We start from the raw sequence: 14,652 nt of genomic DNA, 5'->3' as shown, positions 1-14,652 counted from the left end.
TCTGCCTCTCTCCTGTTTCCCACCCTCACAGAGTTGAATTCCGACTTACATTTTTCTGCTGGGAATCAGAGCCAATCATTAGCTGCTGATTAGCTAGCTCCCAACTCCTGCCTACTGGGTTTCTCTTTAGGCCAAGGCTTGCTGCTCCCTGGTTCAACAGACCCTTTAAGGGGAAGCTACAGTCCTGTATATGTGGGACTGCCTAGTCTCCCAACCAGTACATCATTATATCTGTTGCATCATTTGGAATTATTCAATCTGATTCTGCCTTCACACATTTTTGGTGTACTGCAGATTTTCATTCTGCAAAGGAAGCTGAATGTTTTGACAGCTGGCTAAGGGACAGCTGTAGCTTTCAATACCCAGGAAAATGAGGGAGGTGGTTTTGGTTTGACACCCAAGAGACAGTTGAGATTTTTGGTACAGTAGACATTAGGCATCTTTTTCCTTCCCATTTTAGACATTTAGACATCTTGATCATCAAGCACTTTAAAATCTGGGAAGGAGGAGAGCTTGAATTCTTCATTCCCCATTCCAGATACCTCTGAAAACAGCTAGCTACACTCTGCATCAATATCTACCAGTAGTCCAAGCAGTGGATGAATACATTATCTTGGTGTTTGATAAAACAATCAACAATGAAATAAAATGTTTACACAACTTTGAAGTCTGGTGGTGGTTTATCACATTAAATAAAAGGGAACAGTTTACACCTGAGCTATTTGCTCCAAGACCTTTGCAGACTCAACCAGATATCTTTGCTTTGGTTACATTCATCTCAGATTTTGAAGGTTTTCCACAATCCTGAGTGCTAGAAACCCAACATGATAGACTTTAGAGCACAATTATGCAGCTAAGCAAAGGGCACTTGGGTGGTTATTTACACTGTTACTTTATTCTGAGGATCCTTGTTTTGATTTACCTTTTCCATCTCTAGAACCTTATCTTGCATCTCCTTCAGAGCACAATGGGCTTCCGCTTCACTTAGTCTGGCTTGGACCAACTCTTTTTCCAGCTGTAGCACAAAGTCTTCACTGTAGCGGGAACTGCATTTATGCTACAAAGTTTGCAAATATACATTTATTATCAAGTGAGAATAGTGTGCAAAAGTTTTCATACGCTTTATATGTAGGTTTAAGTGTGCTCATATAAACTGAAGACTAACAGCATTATGCCTGTCAGTGCAGAGAGGTGCAGCACATATATCTGTATACAGTTCTACTAATACACATCCTTCCACACTTGCAGAATCTGATATCCTAGTGCTGTGTCCCCCAACCAGAAACACCTTAAATGCACCTCAGCACAGACGACCACATTGTGAGCTCCTTATTTCCATTGGGTTAATCACACATTTAGTCCCCATGAAGTCAATAGGAATATTTCTCACAGTAACTGCTCACTGAGGCAAATAAGGGGTTAAGTGACAGTGATTTTGGGATGTGCAAAAACAAGAGGGTATGGAAAGACTAGTTTGTTACAGCTGTCCTAGTTACAGTCAGGCTATTGGTCAGAAATCTTCAGCAACCTTTCAGTACTCCTGAAAGAAGATCACCACAGGTCTAAGACCACAACCCATTGCTTACGATAGTGATACAACTAAAACTGTGATATCTTGGGACTCCAAAAGAAACCATCTCCTGCTGCTCTCTTGAATTGACTTGCCATATTTTTTTATATTAAAAAACCTACTGATGTTAGGCAATAGCTTGACTCCAGTAACAAAAAAGTTATCCTTCCATCCCCCACTTCTCTGAACTGGAATATTTTTGTGAAGTGGATAATGTAGTCAGTTCTAGCAGGGAGAAAAAGGGAGACTTCACCGAGAACTTGTGATCAAACAGGATGTTACTTCAGTGCAGTCGTATTTCAATTCTTGTGACAGCCACATTATAAAAAAAGCATTTCTTTCAAGATGGCTTTGGCACTGCAACAGAGGACTTCGTTGCCACCTTAAAGCCAGGGGAAGATTCTCAATTAAGTAAACCACTGCAGAAGCTGCTTGATAGGCAACACCATCCCCCCACCTGAGATTCTCTCTAAGTTTAGGGTTTTGTCATTTGAAAAAGATGACTGTTTAAGTCTCCAAAAACGCAGTTGTCTCTACAATTAGCCTACATACATAAGTGCTATGAAATTCCAGTTTGAGGGGCAACAGCTGAATATAGTTTCTATCATATAGTATCATTAACTATATTAAAGAATTAATACCTTGTATTAATTAAGACCTTTATTTTTTGTTTTATTCAATTATCAATATAATTGAATATCAGAACTATTAGTTGTAATACATAAAACCAAAAATATTTCCCATTTAGCCTATATTTTTCTCGAAAGATTTAGTTTCTGGATTAACTAGACTTTGAAAAGCTACTGAAGCACAATTTGTATAATGTTAGCACTCTACATGGGACTAGGCACAGTACACAAAATAGGAAGACAATCCCTGCCTTGAAGAGGGCACAAACTATAAAAACCGACCGAAAAGTAGTACAAGGCGAACATATACAACAAACAAGAAAATGGGCCATGGTTATGATAGTTTGGGTTTATTTTTTATGTACCAATTAGGTTTGCGAGTAGTATCAGGGATTTTAAATTTAGTGCCTACACTTATCCCAGAGGAAAAAACTTATGCTAGCATAGTTCAAGTTATATGCTTACAAGTTGACAGGAGTCAGTTCTACAGGAAGGGGATGTATACAAACCTCGAGGATCAAATCCTGCTCAGTTTAATCATGCAAGTAGTCCCACTGGCTTCAGTGCAAGTACTCATTTAAGACAAGCAGGTGTTGGCCCTAATCAACTGAGACAGAACAAATACGTACCATAACATTTAGGGAACTTCACAACGTAATTTGCTGTGATTATCAGTTCTCCTTTATGACCACACTGGTTGAATTCATGTCACTTTTCCAGATGTGGATTTTTAAGCCCCACAGTGAGTTTACTTCAGCAAAATATAGATTTTGTATACAATCTTATCAATGATATTTAGAGCAAGTTTGACAGACTTATTAGGTTTCCTGTTCCAAGTTCTGTTTAAGATACGACATGCAAACAAGAGAATATAGCATTGAGGATTTCAACTTAAAGGAACATTTTACTTTTTTTTTTTTTTTTTTTTTTTAAAAGATTAATTTGCTATTCATTTTCCCTTCAAAAATTAAAAGAAGACTTGAAGAGCTATTTAAAGCAGTAATTTCTGTTGATGGACACGGTATTTTTTTAAATAGAAGTTGGATAAAGAAGCTTACTTTCTTTCATAAGCACCTAATTTCTAATTATTTGGCAAGCTTCAGTTGCCCTTCATGTAAGTCCATAGTATAAAAATGGTCTATGACATGTGTAATCTACTCTAACTTGTGCATGTTTACTGACCAGTATTTTGCTCCTTATTGTTGTGACATCACTACAATAATTGAATGCAAGTTTATACATAAAATAAAGAATAGAAATGAAGTATTTGCAAGTCAAGAATATGTGCCTAAAACAGACCTTAACTTTATGTTGATTGCCCAGTACAGTCAGAATAACCAGGAGCAAATTTTTGCAAAGTTCAAAGTTACAGCTTTTTGCTTATCAAACCATGTACATCTGAAAAAAAGTTAGATTTTCCATTATACATAATGAATTGCCAGAATCAGCACCAATTTAGGCCATAAAGAATTAAGAGTCCACTTATAGGTGTGATTATAAGTTGATAATTTTGCAAAGTTGTGCAACTTTATGTTTAGATGCCCAGCTTACGCAGGAAGCCTATTGCAGAGTGAGAAACTGAACCCAGATCTCCCAGTCCCAGCCCAATGCTTTGTCCACAAGAACACTCTTATTCCTTGACAGATTTCTCACAATTGCGTGCTTATCCTAAAAATGTCTACCATCAGTATGACAAAGATACATGGAGGCAAATCTCTAATACTTTCCCATTTAGCTTCACTAATGGATATATTACTCATCTGAGTAATCCATTCAGATGTTAAAAACTCAGGAACTGAATTTCGGCAACTACCAGATTGTCACATATGGCCACATTCCCCAGGAAGTGCCTTTGCATCGCTCTATAGTTAAGACATTTTTTAAGTTTATTGGCTCAGTGAAATCCAAGGCTGTTCCTTTGGCTAGAAGCTGCACAGTCAGTACCTGATTCCATAAACAAAGCTATCTATAGTACTTTGCCAAACTGCTTAGTTTCCCATTCTCCTTAGGGCAAGTTAAACTTTGTTTTATGAATCTTTGAACAAGCAAACTAAAAAGTTTGCCACTATGCATAATCATAGTATTACAATGCTCTAATTAATTAATTTGTATTTCCTTGGTCAATGTTATGTTTTTCAATATGAGAGCTGCACAGGCCCTTAAATATTATTGAAATCAAAATAAGATTTAGTTCTAAGTTACGTGATTTAGGGGGGGAAAAGGTTTATGTTGAAAATATATTTTATAGTCTAATTCAATTAGACTATAAAATGCATGACAAACTCAGGAACTCAAAAATTAAGAGCAGACAGGAAATATCAAAAAGATCCTTTGCTTCCCTTGAAGGTTCAAGTTGCAGAGCTGTCTCTAACAGTTTTGAGAGCCTCCTGGAGTGAGACACTCATCTGGCTTTTACAAATAAAAAAAAATTAAATTAAATACTGTAGCATTCATATATTTGGTTTACAAGAAAAATCAAAAGTTGCCTCATGGGATAGTCAGCTATCAGGAGATTGGGTTACAATGAAAGTTTGACTCACCTTACCCATTCCCTTTGCAAAGTATCACATTTTTTAGTATACTTCAAAACAAAGTCCCTAACTACTGACTTCAAAATTTTGCTGAATTTTGCGCATAATTTCCTCAATGCTCCATGCTAAATTGTAGTAAATCTGTGCTAATGGGCTGTTTCCTTAGATTTAATCTTTAGTTACCCAATATTTTCAGAGAACTTTGATATGTTTCTAAATTTTTTCTCTCTCAAAATATATTGATGAGAGTTCATCAAAATATAAATTGTTACAATTATCTTCAGATGTGTTCCAGACAACGGCTGTACCAACCAAAGCTTTTGGGGGTTTTCTTGGTCTGTTTTTAAATTATGTTCTAGTTGGCACAAATGCTACGTATAAATGTGGTATGTCAATGTAAGTAAGTCAACAGGCGATATCTCCTGGCAACCATCAACGGCAGTGTAGATCAGGCCTACGGTTCTGGTGCCAACAGGCACATTGAGATAACACAGACATCACCTCGTGTTTTTATAGCCTTGCAGAGCAGTTGTGCTGAAGATATTTAAGACAAAATATTTTAGACAGGTAATCTTTATATAGGGCCTTTAGCCATTTCATGTTTGAGATCTGAGATTACGGGCTAACAGATAAAACCAGGTCTGGTTAGTATTTGAACATGGGCCAATTGCACTTTTCACATCATTAGCCTTCCTAGCATAATTGCAATTTGGGTAATATATTCTTCCTACCTATATCTGCCCCTGTAGTTTCATCTAGAGCAGCTAGGAGGGAAAACAGTATAATTACAGCTGCTGTCCAAATGACACTGCTGCATGAATATTTTCCCTATTCCCTTTGTGATCCTAATGTTGATTTAGGCCCCAATCCTGCAATTCATAACATACAGATGCAAATATGTACCCATGCACAGTGAACTGTAGGACAGTGGACTTAGATTCTAAAATATTTATGTCAGGGACTGTGCTTCTAAAATCTATGCAAGTTATACAATGCAAATACATACTAGTAATGTCACTCGGAAATAGCTGTTAGCACACCATCAGTAAAATATTTTGGAATCCTTCAGGATGAAGAGCAGTAAACAAATGAAGTTAAGATCATATTGACCGCAAGATGGTCTAATACCTCCCCCAAGAGTGAAGCTACAATAGTAAGCAACAGCATCAAAATAATGAGATGCCTCAAAATCTTCCTGCCAAAGTTAATACAATTAAAATGTGACGTTCAAAAGAAATTGGTAAGTAACTTCCACTAGGTGGTGCTCTGCATACATTTAAAGTTTTTTAAACCAATGTATCTATTCCCCATGTTTAAAAAAGTTTACTATGTAAACCCCACCAATGCAATTATTAAAAATCCAGGAAGGCATCAATTCAGGCAGCCTTAGCATCCAATCATCCCATTAACCAAATGCACTGACTCATCACCTCCACAACCAACTCTTTTCCACTTCCAACAAATAGCTAGTGACAATGCACACCAAATTTCTTTACATCACACAAATGCACAACCTTAACTCCATCCAGAGATGAATCAGCATTCTCTGCAAATACACATGTACTTTCGCTTACATGAATAATGCATTAGATTACACTGTAAGCATATGGCTGGAATCAAGGTTGCAAAAGCGTGATTTAGGGCAGCTTAGTATATGCACAGTGATTACAGAGCATACACACCTCCCCTCTCTCATTTCCATTCATCCCCATGCCTCACCATCCCTGTGATATCCATCCCATCCTCTACCTTTACAGCACCCAATCCTTCTTACTTGGCTCCCCAAGGTGCTGCTGCCTGCTGTGCTGAGAGACTCAAGGGGGTGAAAGCAGTGATGCCGGAGCCAGTATTTAGAGGGCTGTGGACAAAGGCTGTCCAAGGAAGCACTGGTTGGGGGGTTCCCTGTGACTAATATGTTTGAAGGACTCCCCCATCCTTCTGCCTAGTACACCAGAAAGTAGATGTGCCAAGAAGGCCCTTTAATGCCAGTTTTAAAGAGGACTAATTTTTAAGTGCGAGTCTGACTAGTAAATAACTGAACAAAAAATTAAATTCACTTAGCCTCATACACAGTGAGTGAATTTAGCACTCAAATTTAGCAAACTGAATTGCTAAAGAGGGATTTCAGTCCCACTTTAATTGCTAATTTAAATGCAACACTAACAATGAAAATGCTAGAGAATGCACATAAATGCATTTATACAAACCCTTATTTTCAGGCATACAAGGATATATTTTTGAAGTCTTAACAAATGGTTGTGGGTATAAAAAGTTTTGTTTTACTGGGAAGGTACTTTATTAGCATACTTTTTAAGTTACAAAAACAGCCACAAGAACTTCACCATTCCCAGGATCCATTTCTCATTGTTTCTTAATGGGAAAGTTGCCACAATTAAGTTAACAGTGATATGTTATATGTCAATTAGTCAGAGCTCAGGATACATTTAAGCAAGTTTAATCTAGTCTATCAAAGTCACCAACCATGCTATTAAATAGTCCATCATTCTTACAACTTGGATTTTGTATAATTTCATGAATACAAATAGTATGATAAACAAAATATTTACAAGGATAGCACAGAGGGAGTGCCATGACCAGTAGAAACAAACACAAGTGAATGAGAAAAATGAGATGAAGTGCTACCAGGCTCCTTACCCATTGTTGTTGCTGCTGGAGCTCCCTGATGGTATTCTCAGCTTGCTCCAGTTTAGTAATGGCCTCATCACTCTGCTGTTTGATGGTGGCTAGCTCCCGTTTTATGAGGTAGTTTTCCTCAGCCTCCTGGGCCCTTGTCACTTGTCCCTTAGGACATAATTTTCTTTTTAAAGCAGTTGAGGACAGATCCGAGAAAGACTGCCTTTGTGATGCTTAGCCATTTACTTTGTCATATTAAATCTCACAAACAGCGTAGAACTTAGTTATAATTGGTAATTTAGTAAAATGTAGCAGTTTAGTACTGCTCTAATTCGTGAAATTAAAATTTACCATCTTTTAGCAAGTTCAATTGTGTACTTGCATTTAATAAAATTCAGTTCATGCAATGTTACTCCATTATACATGCACCAGTTTGCTAAGGGTTTTCAGTATTCAGTTGAAGGATAAGTGTTAATACAATGCCGCAGAATCCACTGATTACAAAATTGTACTAAGAATTTCGTGTTAGAAAAGATAACGTGCAGATGTCAGATTTGTCTATTTTTAGTATTTAAAAATAAACAAAAAATTCTAAGGAATTAGCTAAATATTTTATGTCCAAATTAAGTAGGTAGAGTTACATTCAAAAATAAACGCATGTAACTATCCATGCATTAAATACAGTGTTTTCTGTTTCGAGGATGGAGGGGAGTTATAAGGTAAAATACTCAAGGACTATACCTGTATCAATCTATCTGCCAAGGAAGCACTTTCCTACAAAAGGAAAAATTCAGATAGGAATATAAGGTAAAAGAAAAAACAAAAACAGAGGAGTAATAAGAGTGATAAAGATCAGAGAAAAAAAATGTAAAATTCTACCCACCTTCCATACATACAGTAATCTTTAAGGACTGACTTTTCATACAAAATAATACAACTCATGTTTGAAAGTCACTGTGAAGATTACCTTCAGTATCAGTCTACAATGTTTCATTTTAGCAGTCAATGTAAGGAGGCCCTCAAAGTCAGACTAAATTAAACTCATCTAGAAGAGACTGGGTATTTTGATGCAAACCATTTTTTGGTCTAGTTATTTACACCATATAGCAAAGCACTATCTGAAATATTCTGATTATTAACTTGACTGTAAAGTACTTGACCCATGATTATACCATGAAAGGAAGGCATAATCTGCGTATATTTAAAACTTGGCTAAGTGCAGAGGCATTCATGCAGTATCCAGAATCCCAAGAGGTAAAGCAAGAAAGTTAAATGATGCAAAATGTCAGGCATGAAGAGCTGGTGACATTCTAAAACAGGTTTTGGAGCTAATGTTTTGCATTAGTACATTGTAGCACCAACTTAGTTTGCTAGTTTAACACACCTTGCTCTAATTCTACAACGAAAGTTTTCTTGAACATTAAGTCCTCTGACAAGCATTCTATTCAAAGCTGTTCAGCTTAGCCAAACAACACACTGAACATTTCAGGCAAATGCAATTTCAAGTCTATCCTCCTCTAATGCACTCACACGTTTTTCAGATTCTCGGCAACAGAAAATGCATCCCCATATAAATAACTACTTCAAGACAAAATATATACTTTAACTATCAAAAGAAAGGTCAGTCAGATTAAGAGAACTGCAGTTTAATACAGGTAAGAAATATCACTTCACTGTATAAATTAGATTCAAGTGTTCCTCATGAAGTTATAATTAAGTCATTTATATTACGACTATTGGAAGGTTCTTTTAAGACGAAAAGCATCTTTTTCCTACAACAGGTACACTTAACATTCTTATTGGTTTCCAATATATTACTGCTCAACAGCATTTCCCTATTAATAGGGAATCATTCCCAAAATAACAGAATTGTTAAATGAATGAAAGACACTTAAGTGCAACCACTTACTGAATATCCTGAAGATGCAACTTTGCAACTTTTTTTTGAAGTACACAATTACCAAATGCTCTGGTTGAGTATATTAAAAACAAAAAGTCTTCTATAAGATTACATTCAAATCCCTCTGAAAGATTTCTTGTACTTTTATTTGTAAAACTGCAATATTTAATAATGGAAATTCACTTCAAACCTACTAAATAACTCATTGCAATCAGCCTATAGCAGTCTCAAAAATAGGCTTCTTTTCATGAAAGTTTTACCAATATTTAGTTAACAGTAGTGCTAGGAACACTAAAACTGGAAAGATTCTCAAAGCCTTTTCTTTAAAGGATATTTTCTTGTTCAATTTTTTGCTTCATGAATGTTACACTCCTATTTATAGCATGGTTTCTTCCAAGTTAATGTTCTCAAAGGCTATAACAAATTAGAATTTGATACAGAGTTGACAACGCCTGTCCAAGGAACTGTCATGTTGATTTACCATTTGAAACGGATTATGTCTTTAGAAGCATGCAAAGCCCCAGGAAATTACTAGTGCAGAAAGACTGCTATGTGCGCTACACGTGTCTGACTTAATCAAGAAAATGAACAATTTAATATTGCAAGTTAGAAGGAAAACACACTTAACATTTCTAAACCTACTACTAGAGCAGAGATACAAATTATCACCAGAATTATGATTTCAAGATACGGAAGGAGAGATTTTCCAAGAGCATTGCCTGTATTTTGGCATTACATCAATACCAGTTTATTTTTACAAACTGATGTGCTTTCAAAAAATAAAATGAATCACAGAATTGCACTCAAATCCAAGGATTGAAGAAGTCAAAGATGTTCACATCTATTTGAAAGCATACCTAAGTCTTTTCTGAGCTGGCCCAATTTTCTAAGGTAATACAGATTCATGCAAGAGGCCAGAGTACTATGGATCAGGCTTCCCAGACTGAATTAGACTGGGAGTGCTGCAGCCTATTAGGCTTTTGGAAGTACAAAGATAAGCAGAACTAGCATTCATCTCTGTTAACTTTGGGTAGCTCATAGTGAGCATTTGCTGGCTGTTCATTCAGCCCTGACCTGGAGTGTCTAGAAACTTAGGACTTTTGATAGTTGGGATCCACCCAAAACTTTATATATACTCTAATCTTTCCGTATTTTGCAGAGATCCTTCTGGTGCAGGGAATGCAACTCCAGAGCTGAAGTTGGGACTTTTCAATTATATGCAATTCTATCCATGTAGCATGATCCTAAGATAGAAGTTTTAAACCTTTTCAGTAACTCTGCATTTGTAAGCAGCATCCATATAATTTTATTATTGCCATGCTATTCAGCTAAGCAGAGTTAGCAAATACTGCAGAAAAGTGCACAAAATTTTATGAGCAGGTTACAGTCATGAGGTGCCCATGTCATGTATGCAAGTTTGTGGCAATTATGTGGTAAAGACGCAGACTATACCCAATCACTCATGTACTCACTTTTTCTAGTGTTTCAATGCGCTGTTTTAAGAGTCTGTTTTCTGTTCGTAATCTCTGTAAAAGAAGCAAGATTGTTTAGTTCATATCTTCCCACACGCACACTTAAAACTGACAAATCAAGTGACCTCAGAAACCCAAACAAGTTAATTAACAATTCCTATGAAGAAGCACCACACTATTCAGCACCTATGAAAACACCGCATCACTATAAATGGGAGGAGAAAGTAGGCAGTAACAAACGTCCCTTTCATCCCTTTGAGTTAGCGTGTCACAGAACATATGGAATCTGGATTTGTTAAAGATAGCAAAGTTGAGACCAAATTCGCATTCTAACGAAGGGTAGTCACAGGACCCACCTACATAACATTTTGGAGAGGAAGTTGTTCAAGCTTCCATGGTAAGCAACACTAGCTTTATAAAAATAGATTATACAATTAAAATAAGGCCAGATGAAAACTGGCTAGCTGGAATTCCAAGAAATTAGTGTTATCCTGAAAAATATTTGCCTTAGTCCCAAAAGTGAAGACGGCAGCTCCATGTATAGCAATGAAACAAGGATCAAGATAGTTCAGTTCCCTTGGCTGGAAAGCGAGAGGCGAGGAGGGATGAAAGAACATTTCTTGCAGGTCCCATTTAAAATACTAGTGGCAGCTCCAGGTGAAGAGGGGATTTCACTAATTTAAGAAAATGGCCTATAACGGCTCTTTTAAACTGTGCATATGCTACTCCTGGGGGAATGCTGCACCAAAAAACGTCAAAGTTTTCCACACAACATTTTAAAATTCTACAAAAGTCTTCATTTTTGTCAAAAACACCACAATATAATCATACCAGTTTCAATTAATTTGGTAATTTATTTCAAAATACCTGTCAGAAAGTATGTCTAACAGTACAAATAAAGATTCTCCAGGAATAGAAAGCTAAAGAAACCCCTACGACAACCCTGTTTTTGTGTTATGCTTTTATTGGGCGCCTCAATTTGGGTGTATCATACTTGCCACAGCAGGGCATCTCCTACTCCCCAGAGCTCAGCCTGAGGTTTGCTCACTGCATTATTTTAAATTAGTGTTTTGTTGCCAAATCTCTCCTGGCATGTCCAAGGGGCAAGCAGGCCTAAATCTTCAGAAGTGTCTAGATATGGAGTAACTCAATTTTTGGGTGCTCAATTTAAAACATCCAGATCACTTGTTTTCAGGAAATGCTGAGCATCCGGTCTCTGAAAATCAGGCTTCTATAAAGGATCTAAAATTGTGTGCCCAAAAACAGATACTAAAAATCTCTAGTCACTTAAATTTAGGCCAAAATTTATAACAACTTTGCACTGTGACAGTGCTTTTTATCAGAAGATCTCAATGTTTTCAGAATATTAATTACATCCATATAATGCCCATGTGCAGTTGGCAAGAACCCTCATTTTTTCAGAAAAACCGGCACAAAAAAGAAGTGACTAGCAAAACCTGCAGGAGTCTGAAACAGAACCCAGATCTCCCAAGTTCCAGTCCTGTGCTTTAGTCATGAGACCAGCTGCTCCTTTAATTTACTACCCGCAAACTGTTACAAGTCCGCGCACGCGCCGGGGGGGGGGGGGGGGGAGGAGAAGAGATATGATATCTTTGTATCTATTTTGTTTCCCATGTAAACCAGTAACCTGTTTGTGATTTAGATTTGGGTTTTACATCATTTGACAAAAGCATAAATCCCACTGAGCTAACAGTTATTTTGTTTATATGTTTTATTGGTATGTGTAAATGATTGTAAGAGTATTAAGTAGTTAATTTTAGAATTATAGCATTATTGTGTCTGCCTATACACTGAATGCACAGCCAGCATCTGCGGCATATGTACCTGCAGCCAGAATGAAGTCTGCAATGAATACAGTGCAGACATCAGGAAGAAGGGAGTCAATAGATAACTGCAACAAATGGGAGTTTCACCTCTTCCCGCCCCACCCTCCTCTCAAACAGGAGTCTTGCTGCAAGCAGCAGGACAGATGCTTACCCCAGAAGTGAAGACTTTTAAAGATGACTTTTTTTTATAAATACCAGAGTTGTTTTATTCATGCTCAGCCTGCTAGTTTTGTCCTATTACAGAAAGGACATATTACCTTAACAGATGTTAAAATTAATTTACAGCACTAAGAATAGATTACGATTGTGAAGCAATCTGAAACCGGTTCAATATTTAATCCTGAATACCGTACCATAACCCAGGTTAGCAAATTTGCTGCATATCTCCATGACATGTCTCATCACTACTGGGACTGTCCCCCAGCAGGACATTGGGAGGAGTCATTTTTAGAGCCAAAAATATGAATCTCATTTTCACACAGTTTTTAGTAGCTAAGGGAGGACAGGTTTGGCTTTGATCCACGTCCAAGAGAAGGATATTAGAAACACTCCTCTAAAGGGAAGTTTAAAATCTTGATTTCCTCATTAGGTGAAACTTAAAACTAATTAACTGAATTTAAATATTTGATCTTGGTGAGACTAACATTTCAAAGGATTTGATTTTCTTTTTACATAAGGATGTTCCACGTTACTTTTGAAATTCAGCCAGAGTGCAATATTCCATGTTTTAAAAACATCCTCACCAACTATGAGTTGATAGCTTAGTGACAACCAGTGAAATAATTTATAGATTCCGCATGCTTTGTGGTACATGTAGCTGGATAGAGAAGCTAATGGAAAATGAGACAAGGTTTGTGATAGCCCCAAATGGAAATTAATATATTGACCCCCATAAAGGCATGGACTCTAGCTCAAACTATATTGTATAGCCAATAAGATTAAGATGAGTAAAAAATGTTGCAAAAGCTTGTTTTTGTCACTAAAGCAAGCAGATACAATATGAATACACACAGGAAGCAGGTCAGTTAGTAATAAGATCCCATGTTTGCCGACACTTTTCAGAGCGGAACTGCACTTTGTTTTTCTTTCTTTTGGTTGGTTGGTTTTATTTTAAAGTTATATATGTTAATTCCAGAAACTCAAGGATGAAAAGTATCTGAGTAACCATCTGTGAAGATTTTGCTTTTGATCTCATGCCTCAATGCACGAGAAATGCAATGTCTCACCACCAGATGATGCATTGCTCAAAACATGTCAAGGTTTTTTAAACTGAGGGTTTCGCTTCTTCCCTATCATTTACATTTACTTTTTCAGAAGACCCTTTGAAGGAAACCCACACCTAGATCAGTATGTTACAAACCCTTATTTGCTTTAAATTACCAAAAAAAGCAGCATTTCATAACATTTCTATATTTTTCTTATTCATAATTTTCTATAACGTATCTGTTTCCATTAAAATTCCAATGAAGGTACTGAGTGCATTACAAACGCTCTCTTCAAACCCACAGCCCAATTTCAAGTACTGTAATTCTAGTAGCTCATGAAATCCACTTAGTTACTACACACACTATTGCTGACATCCCAAATCAAACTAGTATCCCATCCGCAAGAAGCCAATTCTTCAGAGACACATTTACATTGCTGCTTCACACTTACTTTAATTTCAACTTGTTCTTCCATTTCTTTAGTTTTTATTGTAGTGTATTCCTTTTCTAACCTAAAAATGGTAAATATCTATTAGAAATATTACAATTGATTTACTTCCTGGTATATGGATATGCCCAACAAGGAACAGCAGAAAATTTACATGCCGATGAATGGCTGACATTTACTTTTTTAATATAATTGCTTGAGAGTTGCCTGTAGGTTTTTCCTTAAAGTAAACGATCTGAAAAAATATAGGGCATCTCCAAGTAAATAAAAGCATCTAATTATCAGCGGCCAATCCAAAACACAGTGAAGTAAATGGATAGCTGCATGGATTTACACGGGCTTTGGATAAATCCCCTAAAGAACTCAAGCCTACTTAATACCCCAGGAAAGTGACAATTCAACTGTTCTTATGGTCT

The 14,652-nt window shown here is 36.7% G+C and overlaps 1 protein-coding gene across 6 annotated transcripts in view; it reads right to left on the bottom strand.

Moving 5' to 3' along the window:
* EVI5 (ecotropic viral integration site 5) overlaps nt 1-14,652 on the bottom strand; it is a 111,390-nt gene that overhangs the window by 64,485 nt on the left and 32,253 nt on the right. For 4 of the 6 annotated variants that reach the window (XM_067538469.1, XM_067538471.1, XM_067538472.1 and 1 more), the window contains 5 exons: nt 14,240-14,300; nt 10,737-10,790; nt 8,106-8,138; nt 7,386-7,532; nt 923-1,057 (listed from right to left, as the gene is read on the bottom strand). In XM_067538469.1, coding sequence (XP_067394570.1) covers nt 923-1,057; nt 7,386-7,532; nt 8,106-8,138; nt 10,737-10,790; nt 14,240-14,300 — 430 coding nt within the window. The remainder of the gene's footprint in view (nt 1-922; nt 1,058-7,385; nt 7,533-8,105; nt 8,139-10,736; nt 10,791-14,239; nt 14,301-14,652) is intronic. The other 2 variants (XM_067538470.1, XM_067538475.1) reach the window with 2 other exon arrangements.

The sequence above is a fragment of the Emydura macquarii genome, unplaced genomic scaffold (genome assembly GCF_026122565.2).
Source record: "Emydura macquarii macquarii isolate MOO-44397 ecotype Brisbane River unplaced genomic scaffold, CSIRO-AGI_Emac_v2 contig_480, whole genome shotgun sequence".
Lineage (NCBI taxonomy): Eukaryota > Metazoa > Chordata > Testudines > Chelidae > Emydura > Emydura macquarii.
The sequence above is the reverse complement of the archived record's forward strand: the minus strand, read 5'-3'. Positions and strand labels throughout refer to the sequence as shown.